This window comes from Gossypium hirsutum, chromosome A13, assembly GCF_007990345.1.
Source record: "Gossypium hirsutum isolate 1008001.06 chromosome A13, Gossypium_hirsutum_v2.1, whole genome shotgun sequence".
NCBI lineage: Eukaryota > Viridiplantae > Streptophyta > Magnoliopsida > Malvales > Malvaceae > Gossypium > Gossypium hirsutum.
The window spans coordinates 1,851,471-1,872,369 of NC_053436.1; the positions used below are offsets into that span (position 1 = coordinate 1,851,471).

The following is a 20,899-nucleotide window of genomic DNA, read 5'->3' on the forward strand; positions in this document are numbered from 1 at the left end:
TTTACCATGTTGATTTCTATACTACTTTCTACAATATGCCATGGTTGTGAGGCTGTTAGTGACTGATTGCATTGTTAGATTTTGATCTGTTATTGTTTCCTACCTATTACAGTTTGTAGATGCTTGTTTTTGGTTGCTAGCACTTCTATCAATAGTAGTTCTAGAAAATATCATTCTCTGCAGGATTATCTCTTGGGAACAGCTTTCCGTACTAAAAAAGTTGGAGAAGTAATCTTGGGAACAAAACTATGTTGGGAACAACTAACCTTCGAATAATATTATGTTGAGAACGCATTGGAGCTAACCCTGGAAGGTTGACAGGATTCCTAGATTGCTCCAAAATTGGGATCTCCCAAGCTTGAAAGCTCAAAAGATCAGAATAAAGGCATTGTTAAAGGAATACACTTCTTTAACTTTTCTCTTAAATACAAATGTTCTGTTTCCTAGTTAAAGAAAATGGTAAACTACATTAGTAGTCACCTAGCTATGGTTTTTTTTTTCATATTTTGGCCACACCACTATGAAAAATTACAACATAGTCATCCACTATTTAATTTTGTTTTTTTTGGTTATCCAATTATCTTAGATTTTTAGATGTTTTCATTTTTATGTTAGCCAGTAGGTGACAGAAAAAGACAAATTTGAATAGTTGGGTGACCAAAAAGGAAATTTACTAATAATTGAATGACCATTTTGTAACTTTTCATAATTAGATGACTAAAAAAAAATAATTGAGTAACCTCTATCGTAGTTTACCCTAAACAAAAAATACAATTGTATTTGAACATACAAGTAACACATTGTTTACCAGAGATAATACAGAGTATAACTACTAAATTTCGTAATTGTACTTTCTTAGAAACGCATTCACTAATTTCTCTCAATATCACTGCTTTAGCATGTTGACTCCCACTTTCCTTCCTCTATAATTATTCATTAATAACTTCGTTTTGGGTCTATAAATAGAGGTTTGAATGTTTCATTTAGGGATTTTTGATCTTTTATAGCATTTTAAAATTCTCTCTGTAGTTTTTTCTCTATTACTGTTACAACCGTCACAGCTTTCATTGTCTTTGACTGTTTATTGCTTCTATCACCACCACTTGCTATCGTACTTGTTTTTTAAGGTTTGCTTCGATTTTCTTCTCCATCATCTTTTCACAGTTAGATTGTAACGTCTCTTCACTTTAATAAAAGAATCCTTACACAATTTTATCTATATCTATATCTATATCTATATAGCATCACTTGACTTAATGACTCAATGTATTAAGTTTGGTGTCACTTAACTCATTGCATATGTTGTGTATCATGGAACTGGAATCAGCAGGACAATTTGAGCAATGGCCACATGAATGAGAGATGGTTTGTCTGTTCAGTTTTTGTACACTTTTAGCTGATAATAATTGTTTGCAAATTGAATACAATTAGGTAGCCCAGCAGCCCCACAGGAACCTATGCTATCACACACACTTTCTACTCACATTTTCTCATTTATTTCCTTTTCAGAAAAGGGTCGAGGTCTGTCAAGACAAAATCCTACCACTTGTTTTTTTTTTTTTGATTGGTACCTCTTGTTAACTGTTCGCATTTCTGAGTTTCAATCTTCCTTTTTTTCCAACAGGACAGTGTGGTTAAGCTGTAATGAGATTGATTTGGGAACATCTCACATGGTCATGGGGGGAAGAGGAATCATTTTGAGAAAAAAAAGACAGAAACCCATTATTCCAATCTCTAAATAAAACTTAATTAGGTAAAAGCATCATGAAGATTCTTGTATTAGGGGTGAAATTACATTTTGCTCACTTTATTGAAAAATAGACAAATTAGTCCTTTATATTAGATCAAACAGCTTATTGATCCTTTTGTTAAAAATTTCATCTATTTATACTAGTAAAAATTGATCCTCGTACACAGCATGAGATACACATGGCATGGCATGCCACATGTCACTATCTAGTTTTCTAGTCAACCACGTCAATTTTTAATAGTACAAATGGATGAAAATTTTAATACAAATTACCAATTTGCTCTATAATCTACTAAACAGAGACTAATTTCCCTATTTTTTGAGTAGATGGGGTAAAATGTAGTATGACTCCTAATACAATGGCTTCCTTGATACTTTTACCAACTAGATTATATTATTTATTTGTACGTTTTTTTAACTTAATAAGTTACGGATTAAATCAGAGATCGATCTAACTTAAGAAATTTAATAATATAATCTACTTTTCAAGAGACGTGGTTGTCTCCCAACATCTTGGAGCTAAGCTCAACTAGCACATTAAAATATACGTCGTATCCTATACGCAAGACATTATTAGCCAATGCTCCACTAGATGGTTATCAAACTCCAATCAGATGATAACACATGACAGCTGGTAAGTAAGCCAAATAAATGTTACAAACTTTTCCTTCGGCTTCCAAATGGTATGAATTCCCTTTCTACTTCATGCTAATTAGATGCATTTTTCGAACGGGTTATGGCTGGATTCTAAAATATGTTTTAGGTCAAGATTGAAGCTCATTCCATTCAAGTAATTTGTTTTATTGTTAAAAATAATAAAATACTAACAATATAATTTTATATTGATATTAATATTTTTATAATTAAATTTATATACAAATACCTTAAAAATAATTTAACGTGAATTCATATGAACTGGAGCAATTTAAAGTAAGAAACCATTATTCAAATTAAACAAAACAAACCAATTTATTGAACCGGGTAGGCTACCCAATAATAAAGGATGAAATAATAAAGTCCAAGAAATATATATATATATATATATATATAACCTAAATCTCAACAATCAATTAAATAAAGGATTAAATCACAACTTGATGCAAATTGAGAGATCCAATAATAAAATTCCCATTTTAAAAAGACACGGGATTGTCTCCTAATGTCTCAGAGTTTAGCTTGTCTAACATATTAAGATTCATGTTAGATTCTACATTCAAGACAACCTAACCTAGATTTTAACAATCAATTAAATCAATGATCAAATTGGAGATTAATCTGACTTAAGAGACCCATTAATAAAATTCAATTCTTTAAAAGACACATTGTTGTCTCTCAACATCTTAGAGCTATGCTCACCTAGCATGTTAACATTCGTGTCATACTCGACACTCAAGGCAACCTAATCTAGATCTCAACAATCAATTAAATCAAAAATTAAATCGAAACTCGATCTAATTAAAGAGATCCAATAATAAAATTCACACTTTAAAAAACATGTAATTGTCACCCAACATCTCGAAACTGAGCTCACTTTTTAAAGATTCATATCGAATTCAACACTCAAAAGCATTGCCTGCCCATTCTCTACTAAACAATGATCAAATTCCAACCAAATGACAGACGGGGGATACTTTTAATTTGGATTATAAAAGTGGATCACACATAAACAATAGATGTGTTTATTTGGAATGCATTACCTAAAAATCAATGTCGGTGTCTTCGTGAAAAACAACTATGATTACCTTTAAGAGGTATAGGGCCCTATTTATAATCAATTGCTTTTGTTGCATTTGGCTACCTTCTGTTACACTCAAAATCAATAATAATGTTATGCTTTTTAGTCAACTTACCTCATCATGTTGAAAATGGGTCTTCAACTCTCAATTTCTTCCTTTTCTATTGAATGAACTGCCAATATGGAATGACCTCTTTCATCATGTTTGATGTGCTTATATTATGTACACATTTTCTTTTACTGATTTGATAGTTGAATCGGATCAGAGATTGATTATTTTTTAATTTAGAGGAAATTATTAAATCAGTTAAACTGAATTTTTTAAATTTTTTAATAATTTATATAATTAAACCGATAAATTAATGATCTAATCGATTTGACTACTGATCCAATTGTAAAAACCTTACACCAAATCACAATTGCATTCTTAAAAGACACTAATCCCAAACAAAAGGATATTAAGAAATTCTATAAAAGCATCAAAAAGTAAAGTCAAACACGATAAAACAAATAAAAAGTTTACAAGACGGAAAGATAGAAAAAAACAAAAAGAGGCAAAGTGATATAAGTAGTGGCAGAGCTAGAAAATTTTTATTTGGGGATTGGAATTAAATTGTATATTTTTAAGATAATGAAAATGTAATTTCATCATTTTAATAGACTACATCCTTATAATTTTTAAAGGATAGAACAAATTTTTATTATTTTTGAGGGGGTTAAAGTGCAATTTTATCATTACTAATTTAAAATTTTATAAATTATAAAGGGTCTAAATGAAATTTTTCCATTTAAAGGGGGCTGGTGCCTCTACTTACCCCCCTTAACTTCGACACTAGTCATATAAGGCATCGATTTAAATATGATCTCAATTTTTATCGTTGGTAAAATTCAATACATATGTATCAATGATCATGAAAGTCAAAGATCATACTTAAAATCATGACTTTAATTGGCCTCTTCCATGATGGTATCGTTCGTATTAATCGTTTCAGTAACAAACTTAAACAACAAACTCTAAAAATTATCATAATAAATTAATATATATTTAAAATTTGCTAGTAAGTACTTTAATATATATATATATTTAATGTTAATTAATATATAATTTAAAATAGAATTGTTATTGTAAGAAATTATTATATATAATAACAAATAATATTTTTATGCTTCTCATTACTAAAATCAAATATCTAATAGAATCTTAATGATTTATCAAATGGTTGAAATTTCCTTACAATATTACATAAATTTTTATACTTTTTTATAAAATTAAAATTTAATCCTTCTATTTTTTGAATTTTAAAATTTAGATTTAATTGTTAACACTGTTAAATTAAAATTTATTACATATCAGTTATATAACTACTGAATGAATATTTTTTTAATTTTAAATTATTATATAAATAAATTTAATAATATTAACAGTTAAACACTTAGTTTTTAAAAATAAAAAATAAAATTTAAATTTACTTCTTCTTTTTTTCTTTTCTTTTTTTATCATAAGTGGAGGACAATTTGAAAGTTGATAATCATTTAATCTCCCAAAACACCCATGTTTCACATCAAATCATCATACCTTTTTTATTTGGTGAAAATCATGACATCTTGTCCATAAGTGGATTAAATAATTATTATGTGAATAACATTTTGAAGCCATTTTTCTTCTTCTTCTTCTTCCCCATGTTTTACAACTATTTCCCTTTTGATTTACAAATTCAATACTATTGAGGAAGTGTTTGTTCATATGTCCATTTCCTAATTTAAGTTTAGGGTTTAAAAATTGAAAAATAATTACCCAAAATTTAGCCATTAAATTAAGTTTAGGGATTTTATAATCTTTTAAAAAATGTATGCCTAAGACAAAAAAAAGAGCACAATTTGGTCTAAATTAGGTAACATGTGGACAACACTTTCAATAAGAATATGTTTATTAATTATAATTAGATTTTTAAAAAATTAGAATTTAATTATTATATTTTTTATTTTTAAAAAATTAACGGTTTAATACTATTAATTCAGATTATGAAAGTAGAAAAATAAAAAAGACTAAATTTAAAAAATTTAAAAAATTCAAGGACTTATGGTATATTTTAACGTTATTATGAGGCATGTGTTATTCACCGCGGAGGCGCGTAAACGATGTCCCATTTTGTAGTAGTGTTGCTTACCTAAGGCGAATAAGCCAGCGTAGCGCGTTTGCTTTATATTAATCTTCCACCTCACCAAACTTGTTTGATCCAAAATTAGTATTTTATTTATTTAATTTTATATAAAAAGAATGGATAAGAATTAGTTTAATTGAGTATTTAAATATCAATTGTAATAATAATGGAGGTATCAGCTCGGGTGTACTTAAATACGTATTTTTAAGTACGTATTTTCTTTTGATTTAAAAATTAGGAGGAGTTGTCGATTGAGTTTTAATTCAATTGATATGAGTATTGTTGCCAAAACAGAAAGATTATGGGTTCGAGTATGCTGAAACGTATTATCTTCCAATTTATGGGTTGAGAAGGGTTATAGGTAATTCTAGACATTATATCAACAAAAGCATTATAAAATACTAGAAATTTTATTACATGCATATGTTCGTGGAAACCATGTATTTAGAATATAAATGTGTTTATTATTAAAAATAATTAAATAAATTTTTTTGTAAAAGTTCAAAAACTGTGATTTTTTATAAGATTAGATATGAAAAAATTAATTGCAAAATTCTTGGATTTTCCTTTCCGTAAGATCTTTTTTATATTAAATTTTAAAAAAAAAAGGTTGAAAATTTTATAATTATTGTTAAGAAAAATTTTAAAATATCAAAATGAATTTTTAACCATAGCTTAGGGATCAAATTAACCATTAACCTTTGAATTAAGGTGCAACACTATTTTTTAAATAGAAATTAAACCGTCGAGCGACAAAAATATAATAATATTAATGACTATCACGTAACTAATTTAAAAAAAGTATATAATTTTAAAACAAACAAGTATATAATTTTTTTAGATAAAAAAATTTTATGATTTTATTATTTTAGGCAAACTTAGACCTTTTTGGATGGACGATGCATTTATTTATGATTAATGTAAAAATAACGATGGTGATGAGGTTAGATACGGTAATGATACTGTAACGTGAGGTAAGAAAAAGCTAAATGCACTGCACTGAAAGTAAACGCTAATTCAAAGGAGACCTTAGTTATATATATATTTTGTCAATAATATCTGGGATTTTAAAAAAGATTTAGAAACCAAATCTCAAAAATACAATTTGGGTTTTCAATATCTTATATTTTCATAAAATCTTCCAATTCAAGTGGACCTAAAGAAAAATAAAAAAGATCTTCTTAAAAAATAAAAAAAAATTGTTAGTAAATTTATATTTTAATCACTTAACTTTAAAAAATTACAAAATGATCATTAAATTTATACTTCAACTTTCTTCTTTGATGTTTGCCACTGATCGTTTATCAATTTTGATTTAATGTAAGTTCTTTTAACTCATCAATGGGTATTGATCCATCGCATTGATCATTTAATCGTTACTTAACAATTTAGTGACTTAAATAAAACCTTTCAAATAGTTTAATGATTAAATAAAAATTTTTGAATAATTTAATAATTATTTTGTAAATTTTTAAAGTTGGGTGATCAAAATCGTAAATTAATAATTTAGCGAGAAAAACAAAAAAGAAAGAAATCTTTAATTATAAGTTAATATGGAATAAAAGGAAAATTAATAAAATCCTCAACAGAAAAAATAAAAATGGCGGTTACATTTCATTTAATTCAATTTTCTCTGATACCAAACACGGCCTTCTTTTCCCTTTCTTCTTAAGACGCTCTTAAACTATTTTACAAATGAAGCTGATGACGGACGGAAACGCCATTTCTTCCGCCGTCAAGCTTGATTGTTTTAAATGACGAAACCATTCTCCCCTTTCCTTTTCGCCGTTAGTTTCTTCACCGTTATCTCCTTCCCGCCGTTAACCCATGCTTTGGGTTCTGGTTCAACGTTCGCCGTCGCTTACGCCACCGCCACCGTATGCGCCATCGTAGCAGCCCAACCATCTCAGCGCATTGTCTGTTACCGCGCCGGCAACGCTTCCTCGTTTGCGGTTTCCGTCCTCCCTAACATCTCTTACTCCACCGTCGCTGGTGGCCGAACGATCATTTGCGCCGTCCGTTCCAATGGTAACAGCCTCCTGTGCTGGGAAACAAACGACCCAACATTTCCAGTTAAACGCTTGTACTACAACGATACCATTTTGCTAAAATCCCTCGCAATCGGCGACGGAAAGATTTGCGCAACGTCGACGAATGCGACGTCATCTGTATCTTGCTGGAGACCCATTGGAAATAATGGAAATAACAAGGATGAGTTACCCAATGCTAATTACACCATGGGTAAAATCACATCCGGGTTTGGGTTTTCATGTGGGATCGTTTTGAGTGAAAACAACAGGGTTTCTTGTTGGGGAAGTAACTCAATAGGCAAAACCATTGAAGAACAATTTGGGAACATGTCAATTTCAAATATCGAAGCTGGGTTTTCCCATGTTTGTGGAGTGAACTCAGTTGGTGATTTGCTTTGTAAAGGAGATAACTCAAATGGCCAATTAAATGTTCCTTTAAACAAAGGTTTAACTTTTGTTTCTGGGTTAGCTCTTGGTGATGGTTTTAGTTGTGCAATAAGGAGATCAAATGGTACAGTTGTGTGTTGGGGTTCCATGAATGAATCCGCCATTGAAGGTATCGAGATGGAATCCGTTGTTACAGGTTTAAATTTTACTTGTGGATTAACCACTAGGGATTTCTCCATTGTTTGTTGGGGTCCTGGATGGCCTTTAAGCAATGGGTCAGCTTCAATTTCTTCTCTAATGGAGTTGCCTTTTGGAGCTGAGATTTTACCAGGGCCTTGTCTTCAATCTTCTTGTAATGAGTGTGGATTATATCCTCAATCAAGCAGGCTTTGTTTTGGCAATGGTAACATTTGTAAACCTTCACCCTGTTTCAATTTCACCACTCCATCACCGCCATTACCGGCGTCACCTCCACTTCCAGTGGTTACGACGCAGTCCTCTCCGTTGAGGAGAGGGTTATTGGCTTTTGTCATAGTTGGATCAGTAGGAGGTTTTATGGGGATTTGTAGTATTATTTACTGTTTATGGACTGGTGTTTGTTGTGGTAGAAAGAAAGTACATAACTCTGTTCAACCAAGAATCACAAGAGTTGGTTCTAATGGTGGTCCAGGATCAAACAACAGTTCTTTATCCAGGTCATTTACTATTAGACGCCATAGCTCAAGAGCAATGAAACGTCAAAGAAGTGGAACATCATCCAAACATGCTGATAGAGCTGAAGAATTCACCTTATCTGAACTTGCTGCTGCCACAAATGATTTCTCACCCGAAAACAAGATCGGTGCTGGGAGTTTCGGTATCGTTTACAAAGGTAAGTTATGGGATGGTCGCGAGGTAGCCATTAAACGAGGCGAAACAGGTCAAAAAACCAAGAAATTCCAAGAGAAAGAGACTGCATTTGAATCAGAATTGGCATTTTTATCAAGGCTTCATCATAAACATTTGGTTAGGCTTGTTGGGTATTGTGATGAAAAAGATGAAAGGCTTTTGGTTTATGAATACATGAAGAATGGTGCTGTTCATGATCATTTACATGATAAGAACAATGTTGTGAAAACTAGTAGTTTGATCAATTCTTGGAAAATGAGGATCAAAATCGCTTTGGATGCAGCTCGAGGGATCGAATATCTTCACAACTATGCAGTTCCACCTATAATCCATAGAGATATAAAGTCATCCAACATCTTACTTGATATGAATTGGACAGCAAGAGTTTCAGATTTCGGACTTTCACTCATGGATCCAGAATCTGACCACAATTACAAGCCGACGAAGGCCGTCGGAACAGTCGGTTACATAGACCCCGAGTACTATGGCTTAAATGTATTAACAACAAAGAGCGATGTTTATGGACTTGGAGTTGTAATGCTAGAACTACTTACAGGAAAGAGAGCTATATTCAAGAATGATGACAATGGTGGTACCCCAATAAGCTTAGTGGATTATGCAGTGCCTGCAATTATGGCAGGTGAATTGGTTAAGGTTTTGGACCAAAGGGTTGGACCACCAGAGCTTAATGAAACTGAAGCAGTGGAACTAATGGCATATACTGCAATGCATTGTGTGAATTCTGAAGGTAAAGAAAGACCTATAATTGGTGACATTGTTTCTAATTTGGAAAGGGCATTCAATGTCTGTGATGGTAGCCATGGCAGTATCTCTAGTGGTGCATTTTCATTTGTTTCAGATTGAAATTTTTTCCTCCTTTTTTTGTTTTTCCATCAATGATTTATCTAGATACACATCATTTTGTAGTGTAAAGATTTTTCATTTTTTTAGGGATTTTGTGAACATTGAAAGCAAAGGATAAGAGATTAGATGGTTTAATCTTGTTATTGTTTTGGATTCAACTTTGATCATTTGGGTCCATTTCACACTAAAAAGCTAAAAAGATTAAGACTCCGATTTGAAATTCTTGAATGGGTTAATATAACTTTTAGTTTTTGAACTCGATAATTAAATTCACTTTGGTCTTTGAATTTCACAATTAAGTTTATTTTGGTCATTGAACTCGGATTTAATCTAAATTTGTTAAGTGAATTAAGTTGAGGGACTAAAAAGTAACCCCTTCTTGACTTGCATGAGGTTTTGAAGTTGTTTAAATTTTGTCAAAACCCATTAACTAAAATGGTCCAACAAACACAATGAAAACTGGGTCCATGCATTGGACACATGTTCTTTAAAATATCAGGGAGGTTTTAATTTTAAAGGAAATTGACTTTGAATTTAGAAAGGAAAAAAGGATATGGTTTAACTGGAGTTTGGTCAATACAATTATGAAAAATTATTGAATTATGCCGGTGACCTACCTCTTCCTTTTCCCCATATTTTATGTGGAAAGTGTTCTCAAAATCAACAAAAATGTGTGGTGGAAATAATGTATGAAACTATGTTTTCAACTCTGCTTATTGATGCTGATCGATAGGGTGTTCAAACGGTTAACCGAATTAAATTAGTATTAAATAAATTAGTTGAATTAAATTTTTTCAAAAAATTAACCGAACAGAAATTTATATGTTTTTTTTAGTTAAAACAAGTATAAACATATTTTAAAAAATGATAATGTTCACTTGACTAAATTATCCAAATTAAAACTACATATAATTTGTATTATTAATTATTAAGTTCAGTTAATTACCCGATTTCAAATCGAATTAACTGATAACCGAACTTTCAAAAAATCATTAATTGACCTCCAATAAAATTAGATTGGTTAATCGACCAATTAACCAAATTAGATTTGTTCAGCCAGTTAATATGGTTTTAACCGAAATTTGAACACCCTACTGATTGAGTCTTTAACTCGATTAGCATGGACATTATTGTTAATATAGGAAGATGCCGATTTGATTGCGTTGAAACATATTATCTCCTATTTATGGATTGAAGATAGGTTATAAATAATTTTATACATTGTATAAAAAAGAACAGATATGATCAGAACTTATAATAAGATTATTAAAAGAGAACTCTGTTGATTGATAAAAACAACTCATCCATGTTTAGTCAATGGAAGGTTTTTTATTATAGGAAATGTGTGAATAAGGATTTTTTTGGTTTTCAATGTGTTGAAATGTTTTTCAACTGCTTGATTTTGATTGTGACAAGTTTTGTTTTTGATTATTACCATTCTAATAAACTCTAAAATTAAATTTCAATCTTGTGATTCTTTGTTGTCAAAAGTTTATTAAGAACCTTGTTATTCTATTAAAATTTACTTTGGATTATTTTTTATACCTAACAAATTTACACATGATTTGATTTGACCTATAAAAAACTCGATTATTTTAAAAAAATCATATATTTTTGAATTATCGTTTGGTTAAAAAAGAATAGATTTAACGTATTTTTCAGCCATACGAGAGTTAAAAAATATATGCTTTTTTTAGGATGGTTGGATTTTTTATGAGTTGCGTCATATCGTTAGTAAGTTATTGATAATTTAAATAAGATATAGCATACCCAAAATAACTTGTTAATCATGTCATGATTTGAATAAATTTTTAATGTATAGAGACTAATTAGAATAATTTTTAGTAAAGGGATTAAAATAAACTTCACATAAAAGTGTAGGGACTCCTAGTAAATTTTTACTTTTCTAAATTTATTTATATTTAATGATTTTAAATAATAAAATAGGGAAATAATTAGTATAATAATATTTCTTCATGGGCCTTCTTGTTGGTGTCAAGAATTTGATTCATCACTCTTGTAATCAATTATTTATTTAATTTCATAAGTTATATATTTTGGGGAATATAAAATATTTAAACTATTTAAGAACTTCAAAAAATAAAATTTTAATTTATTGGTCTTGACTCACCCGTTTGGTACAGATTTGAATTGTGTTACCGTTGTATCCATCTCTACTATTACATCAATTTTTTTAATATAACAAATTCGATATAAAAAATTACTAAAATTTTGTTATAATCACAAATTACAATATTTAATACAAAATTTCAGAGCACATAATCTAAAAGAATCGAAATTATTGATCAAGTATGAGATGAGATTCAAATATAATATTTATATTAGTCCTTTCAAATATGACGACTTCGAGATTTGAACTCAGTTCAAACGTATAAAGAAAATACTCACTATCACTTCTTAGTAAGGTCGATGCTATTATATTTGATTTGCATTTCGTGCAAAGATCAAGAGTAAGTTTAGGTCCGACTTAAAAAATGAGTCTAAAATTTTGTTCAAGCTTGATCCAAATAAAAAATGCTAAACTTGAGCTCAGCCCGACCTGTAATAAAATTTCGATATTATTATATATATAAATTTTAAAAATATAATAAATTAAATATATTAAAAACATTAAAATAAATATTCCTAACAAATTAAAAATACATTAATTATACTTAAATAACACTAATATAGTTGTAACTTAGCAATCAAATAGTAGCAAAATTAACAATAAAAAAAGAGTTATACAATATCCAATCAATAATAAAATAGTAACAATATAATAACAAAATAGCAGTAAAACCACAACAAAACATCAACAAAGAGCGGAATAAAATTTTTTTAGCAAAATTTGGGGTGAGGTCAAACCAAAAAATCTTACCCAAGACCTGACCCGTTTAGAAAATGGGCCATATTTTTTTGTTTAAATCTATTTTTTGAGTTTATATTTTTATCTAAATCTTTTTACTTTTCAGACGAAACTTCGAGACTAGGTGGATGATGGACCCATGATGATTGTCTAGAAGGGAATGCAAAAGTAATAAGAAACTCACACTTGAACACAACAGCAGGATATGTATAACAATTAATTGCAAATTTCATCCCTAACATTTCAACTTTTTTGCAATTAAGCCCTAATACTTTTTTTTTTGTTCTATACCCAATTAACCAGCTGTCTGTACCAAGTTTGTCAGCTGTCAGCTATACCAAAACCAAGACTATACCAAAAAATTCCACGTGCCTATAAAAGGTGCCCGAAGTGCCTATACCAGGTGCTTATATACCAAAAAATATATACCCCAAAACGGTGTAACACGAAAAAGATCCAACAAAATAATGCATTATATAATGCAATATTCACTTCTTGGGTGCAACAGATTCTTGAGTGCCAATCTCATCTCCAGTTGCCTTTCTCTTCTTGTTCGAGGACTGTGCATCAGATGAATTATTTAGTTCATAAATGCCTCTCCTTGTGCTGATCCCAGACTATAACAAAAGAAGACAAATGTCAGACCCCAAGATTGGTGGCTTACAAATTATTGTAATAAAATGTCATCACTTACATGGAATGTTTACTCTCTAGTATTCAAATTGGTGTAGAGACCAATGCCTTCAAATCTACTTGGTCTTCTTCCTCTGTTAGGTCTGGCTGCAGTTGTAGGCTTCTTTCCCTTCACTTTGTCAGCAATTGCAGAAGGGTTTTGAGGTGTCCCTGAAGTAGCTGGAGTATCTGCACAATGAGTTGTAGTCTGTTGCAAAGAACTGCAATTAATTTTAAACTTAAACAGTACTAGTAAGGAAAGGAATGACTAAAATTGCATAAATAAACTATAAAATACCTGAGTAGTTGATAATTTCTTTCGAGGGCATTTCCTTTTGTTATGCCCGAGCAGTCCATGATTTCTATAGTTCATAACTAATCCTCTCATACTCAGCTATCCAGGTCTAAACTTCTGTGGTTCATCCTTGGCCATTCTCTTATTTTTCTTGGGCCTTCTAGGCACAACTCTCCCCATTGGAGGCAGAATAGGCTTCATCCCAGTTCCCTTCCACTCATGTGACCCCATTGATAGGCTGCAATGCATACTGATATGCATTCAAGTAAGTTTCCATGTGGTAGTGTAGTCATTTGGCTCTTTACCAATGTGCCATATGGCACATGTATGTGAGCATGGACTTCATTTTGCAACCTCAAAAGTACATTTTTTAAAATGAATTATATCTCAATTTATCAACCATTATCTAATCTATTTAAATTTTCAGTACTTAATCTTTCAACACTTATTTCTACGGCACATAACTTTTTAATTTATCAAACAACACTTTATTCAATTTTTTTTCATTTATTAACCCAATAGACTAATAATGAGTCACTCACATGTCTGCCAAATTCCTCATGTTCCTTATTTCTCTGGCCTTTTCTTTTGTCTCCAAGCTTGTTGATTCAATTCATGAAGAAAAACACTAACTAAATTTTCATGAAAAATTCAAGTAAAAACTCTTCTCTCTCTCTCTCTTCTACTCCATTTTCCCCTTCTCTCTCTCTATATATAGGAAAAGAATGAATTTTCTTTTTTCCCTAGATTTTCCACACTTTTCATCATTTATTCATTTATTTAATTATTAAATAAATGATTACAATTTAATATTTTAAAATTTAATTTAATGTCTTATATTAATGCCATCAATAATGTCTTTTTTTTTCTAATTTAAAATTTAAAAAAACCTTTAATGACAAAATGACTATAAATTACCCTTTAAAATTTCTTTTGTCATATTTAATACATAAAAGGTTAAATAGTCATTTCACTCATTTATTTGACATATAACATACATATGTGTCCTTATGTAATTATTATTTATGTTGATATTATTTTTCCATGGTATAATTACAATTTAATAAATTTTCTCTTAATGACAACTACACTATAAGTCCCTATAATTTCTTGGCAATTACAATTTATTCTATACCCTGATTTTTATTGTGTAAATATCAATATATTTTCAACATTATTATTATATATAATGATTAATTAATTTTCCACCATTTATTTTATGGTCAAATTAAATTTTAGTTCTTGTACTTTTACAAAAGTTCTATTTTAGTCCTTTTATGATATTCTCTTTTCATACCTATTTTTATGTACTTAATTGATCTCTATGATTACTATTTGATTAATATCCTCAATTCTTGAGAATTTGTTACTCTTGATATACTATTATTACTTTTTATCAAACATTTCGGGGTTATACTCCCATTTTGTTGGAACAATTTTCTGAGTTTTCTTGTTAATAGATTTAATGAATGCTCTCATTTTTACTTTTCAAAAAGAATAGTTTGATCCATATAAGAGTGGTGGTTGAGTAGTTGATCCTTTGGCCTTCATTGTTTCCATTTGAACTTATTAGACACAGAATCTAAGCGTTATGACCATGGTATCTGAAACAAGAAGAAAACTTTGCACACAAAATTTTTTAAAGAATTCGGGCTTAACCTAAGTTTGTGAATCTTAGCTTAGAGAACTAACCCACTAGGTCAACACAATATAAGAATAATGATTTAAGTCCAACATTTTCATGCTCAAATTGTAACCTCACCTTTACACATCTAAGTGTAGTCCTCACTATCTACTCGCTTAATCATTAAGTTAGTAATGTTGATGAACTCCCTTGCTATCCTTATCTTTAATTTTAAACATGTATTATATATTTTTATTCAAAATAGCCCTCTTTAACTTCAAATCCTTCTTAAATACATAAGATAAACTAATACAATGACTTAGTTAAAATTTGCCAACTAAAACATTGTTGTGGTTGCCATTGGTGGCACATGTCAAAACACAACTTTTAACCTTAACTCCATCAAACATGAGTAATTTAAGGTTTTTCTTTTTGAAAATTTATTCACATCTTTGAAGGATTAACATTTATATCTAATATCAAAAAGAGTTAAATATATTTCGGTCTTGAACTTGTCAATTTGGACTTTGTTAGTCCCTAAACTTGTCTCCAGTCAACCAAGTTGGTACATTAACACTAACACTATTAGTTTGTGATGATGTGGCACTGCTAACCAATTTGGTGGTATTACGTAGTAGCCTCTCAATACGCCAAATGAAAAACATAAATTAAAAATATATTTTTCACATTTGGAATGAATTTGGACAAACCATTTGTCCAAGTTCATTCTAGATGTGTTTTTGGTAATTTATATATATTTAATTTTTTTTCTAAAATATCAAATTTTTAGATTATTATTTTTGAAAAATATATAAAATATATAAATATATATAAAAATATATAAAAACGTATAATTTTATAAAAGTATGTATTATAAAAAAATTATAATATATAAATTTATAAAATATATATTATAAATTTATGAAATATATTATTTTAATAAAAATAGTGAATGGATAATTTCAAATGAATAAAATTTATAGGCTTTATATATTTAGATATGTTTTTTTTATAAATTTATAATTGATATATTTTTTAAAATAACATGAGGTGTGGTGGTTGCTCACATTATCCCTTAATCACGTGGTTGAGGATTCGATCTCCGCTTGTGGCATAGAAATTAGTCATTGCTAACAATGGCGGACACCCAAGTTAGGACCTAAAAAAATTAATATTTTATTGAAAAATTAAAAATAAAATTACCAAAAAATACTTCTAGATGTGAAAAATTATTTGTTCAAGTTCATTCTAGATGTGAAAAAATATATCTTTTTTTAATTAATTTATATTTTTTTAATTTTTAATTTATGTTTACCACATGACATACTGAGAAGTTACTACGTGGCACACCATATTGGCAAACAATGCCATGTCAGCACAAACTAACAGTATTAGTGCAAAGGTACTGACTCGATTGATAGAACACAAGTTCAGGGACTAACTAGATCCCAAAAAATATGTATGAACCAACAAAGTAGAAATCAGGGTCGAAAATATATATTAACCCTTTCAAAAATATGTTAGATGTAGATGTGACTCAACATGCATTCACCCAAATAGTAACTACAGCAAGAAAAACACTTGGTAAAGATTTTGGTACTTGAAATAAATAAACATTTTTGTTTTCTAATATAGGGTACACAAGTTTGCAATTCATTACCAGGAAGTACATAATGATTGTTTTTTTTCTTGATAAAAGCTGAGCTGATATATTATTGAAAACAACAATACAAAGTTGCTTATTAATACAGAATAGTAACAGGTGAATGTATCAGAGAGGTAACTCTATTATAGAGATTTGATTAAATTAATCCTTTTACTATTAAATGAGTTGATTTAATCCCTGTATTATTTTAAAAAATTAAATGAAGTCAGTCGGAATAGAGTTAACATTTATTATTTTCAAGATATTTTTTATACAGTAAATATTAATTCTATTATAATTTGGATTTATTTAATCTTTTTAATAGTCATTTGATACTAAAGGGACTAATTTGATCAATCCCTATAATACAGGGACCTTCTAGGTACTTTAATGAATAGTAACTACAACAAAAATTAAGGGAAAAAAAAATACGAAATGCTAGTTTATTTATCTTTTAATTACTGCAAAATGATCCTATTTCATTTTGGTAATTATGAGGGAAGCCAGACTTCTTCACCAAATAACTTGAAGACTTTCTTCATGGTTATGATTTTGTAAGAAGAATCACCTTCAACATCCTTGTAAAAGACAACCTTGTCACCTGCTTGAAGACCTTTATCCTTCACGAACTTACGCCAACCTTTGGAAACCACTGGTTTTGGATGGAAATCTTTCTTCCTGGTTGAGCAACGAAACTCCCATGTTTGTCCATGTTTGTCTTTCACTTCAAAATCAGCACAACGACGAGCTTGGTCGAACTCGAATGCCCATAAAATCTCTGATGGAACCGCCAACCTATGTTCTATGTCTGTCGGAGAAAGAACCTTTGAGAACAGCTGCTTCATTTCCCGATATCTACAAACACTTCGAAATAGTTAGAAAGAATCTTACTTTCTTTCCATATGGTGACATATATATATATTCCATACTTTGGTTGTTTTTTAAGGAACAACTTTTAATTCTCTTCCTTCTTTTTTTTTATTGTCTTATTATTTTATAAAAAAAAAAGTTAAAACACTGTTTAACAAATAAAACACATTTTCATACTCTTTGTTTTAAAAAATAAAAATAAAACACATTTCCACCCGTCTTAATCCTATACACTCTTAAGGAAAAATGTAAGTTCAAACCCTGAAAACGATACTATTAAAAAAGACAGCTACGAACTCTAAACATGAAAATTAAAATAAACACTTCACTCAAATTTACGGTTTATATGTCCTTTTAATTTAACGCCATTATTTCATAATGTCGTTAATTATTCCAAATAATTAAATAGAAAAAGTAGATATTAATTATAAATATAAGTGGATTTTTTGTCTCTAAAGACCAATAAATGTTAGGTTGAAATGGGTAGGTTTGGAGTGGGTCTACAAATTTCACTTCCAAATGATATTTTTAACTTTTTGGGTATTTTCTTTTTTATTTTCCCTTGAAAGGGCCACTCTTGTTGGAAACCCTTTTTTTATTTTTCTCCTCTTTATTATTCTAATAATTTCTTCAAACCAAACTTGTTTGTCATTGGGTTAATAACCCCATTACAAATAATTCATTATAAAATTAATTTAATATTATTTAAATAATAATATCAACTTTTAAATTTCATTTAATCTAAATTTAGCCCTTAATATTTATATCTTTTGTCAATTTAATATTCAAATTTGATTACTAACTTTTCAAAAAGAGTCAAAAACGTTAATCGACATGACAATCTGCATGCACTTCATGCTACTTTTAAATTATTTGTTGACATATTACATAAAACGAATTGTACCATATCAAGATAAAGTACATGTGAATTGTCACGCCAACATTGTTAAAAAATTAATGTTTTAGTCGCATCATAATTCAATCCAACACTATAATTAAATAATACTAGTTTATGTTTCACTCCAATTAGTGTGGGTCCGCATATTACAAAAGTTAACCTAGCTTTGTTTGAATTTTGTGGAAAGAAAACAACACCATTACTTCGAATCTATCTTAGACTACTTTGAAAAGTTTGGTGCCAAGTATTCCATCCAATCAGCAAATTGAGAAATAATAACAATAATAATAATAATGTTGAAGGCCCCAGTTCCATTGACCAAAATTGAAGACTGAACATTTGAAGGATAACCCTATTTTTTTCTTCATTTCAGCAGTTAATTATTTTGTTCAAAACCACATTTTTTTAATGCTTCTGAAAAATATACATGGCATGAGTAAACATGTAACATATGATAATGCCGACAATCCAAAAAACCAAATGGTTAAGAAGTCAGTATTGACACCCTAAAGTCTAGAATTCAGGTTCTAGTAATATCCTCCTATGCTCCCATTTCTAATATGCTATTAAATTCGTTTAAAAATTTACATGCATCGTATATACAATAATATCAATAAATTCAAAGGTTAAATCGTTAAAATATTAATCGTACTTTAGTTTTTATAAAAATATGAACTAATTTACATTATATGTAGTAAAAAAATGAAGTGAAATATATTCTTATTTAAGCTGTTGATTGAATCCGACACCAAATTAATTAGGAAAAATATAAAAATCGATATATTATTTGAGGGCCTTTTAATCCTTTTACCTTTTTAAAAAAAAGTCGATAAAAAATTTGCATGTAATGAGATTTAACCCATACCATTTGGATAAATAAAATTTTAAATTATTGATTGATTTGGTGTAATAAGTTAACACGACACCAACTAAAAATCGATAGTAACATCATGATAAACATTCTTAATCTGGTGTATTTATGTGTTTAAATTTCATTTTACTCACAATTTAATCTAATTTTTCATTTTAATACCGTACAATGCATATGTTATTATTAATTAGTCTCAAACCATATGTTATTTTTAAATACACTGCTGTATTCTAGATACATTTCAATTTGTTCTATAATTTGTATGTTTTTATTATTAATTCCAAACTGTACATTTTATAAGTTATTGTATGTTATTTTTAAACACATACATATATTTTAAATACGTAATTTTCACACACACGTAGAATAAATTTTTAGTATCCATTATGTACTTTCATACATACAATTACTATAGATGTTAGTGTTTAGGTGTTTGCCATCTTTTTTGGGGATAGTAAGGAGAGAAAGAATGGGAAAGGAGAGATGGCGCAGGAACGGAAGGAAAAGGAAAAAAATAATTTTTTTGTTTAATGTTTATAATATATTTACTATGTTATAAATATTTTAAGAAATTTATTTGATTTTTTTATTAATATTTGAATATATTAACATATTTATTTATATTTCATTTATTTTATCTTTTGTATTACTTTTTAATGATTTATATTAGAATGGGAAATAGTATATTAATTATAAAATCAATATATTTAATAAAAAAATACTTAATTGGAATATAAAAATTAATATAAAGTTATGTATATGTTTATCAATTGATTAGAATTTGCAAGCAATGCAAATAAAATTTAATTAATTATTAATTAATCATATATTTTTAAAAATGTGTAAATAATGATTTTATATTTTTAGCAATTTTAATAAATTTATTTATAATATCTAAATGAGATGAATATAAAAACTATGCATGAATTTCGATCTAATATATAATTTGATTTCGATTTAACTCTACACGTTTAAGGAAATGAATACATCAATTTTTTTAAATAAATATAATTATTTGTGTATATAATATGTAAATGTAAAATGATATATCTAGATGTGCTTATGAGCCGAGTCAAGCCTGGTCTAAGCATGATATTAATATACTTTATGCTTGTTCAAGCCCAGCTTGGTCCAAAATCTGGACCTAAAATTTTGCCCAAACTCATTCATATTTGCAAAGGACTAGTATAAGAACATTTTAGGCCCACCCATATTACTTTTAATTTTTGTAAAAAATATTTATATTATATTATTTTAATATTTAATATTTTTATACATTCTTTATTTATTAAAATTTTTTATATAGTCGTCTTAACATTATTTTAATGTTTACAGAGTA

The 20,899-nt window shown here is 28.8% G+C and overlaps 2 protein-coding genes across 2 annotated transcripts; one reads left to right on the top strand and one right to left on the bottom strand.

Moving 5' to 3' along the window:
- The first annotated feature begins 7,232 nt into the window (after positions 1-7,232).
- On the top strand, positions 7,233-9,902 carry LOC107920736 (putative serine/threonine-protein kinase-like protein CCR3). The gene has a single exon (XM_016850584.2). It carries the CDS (start codon positions 7,402-7,404, stop codon positions 9,814-9,816), a length of 2,415 nt encoding a protein of 804 aa, XP_016706073.1. The 5' UTR covers positions 7,233-7,401; the 3' UTR covers positions 9,817-9,902.
- A 7,510-nt stretch (positions 9,903-17,412) lies between these two features.
- On the bottom strand, positions 17,413-17,766 carry LOC121212751 (B3 domain-containing transcription factor NGA4). The gene has a single exon (XM_041086162.1). The coding sequence runs from the start codon at positions 17,764-17,766 to the stop codon at positions 17,413-17,415; it is 354 nt and encodes a 117-aa protein (XP_040942096.1).
- Between the last annotated feature and the right edge of the window lie 3,133 nt (positions 17,767-20,899).

Coding starts and splice junctions, on each gene's coding strand:
- LOC107920736 (XM_016850584.2), top strand. CDS start 7,402: ATGACGAAACCATTCTCCCCTTTCCTTTTCGCCGTTAGTTTCTTCACC.
- LOC121212751 (XM_041086162.1), bottom strand. CDS start 17,766: ATGAAGCAGCTGTTCTCAAAGGTTCTTTCTCCGACAGACATAGAACAT.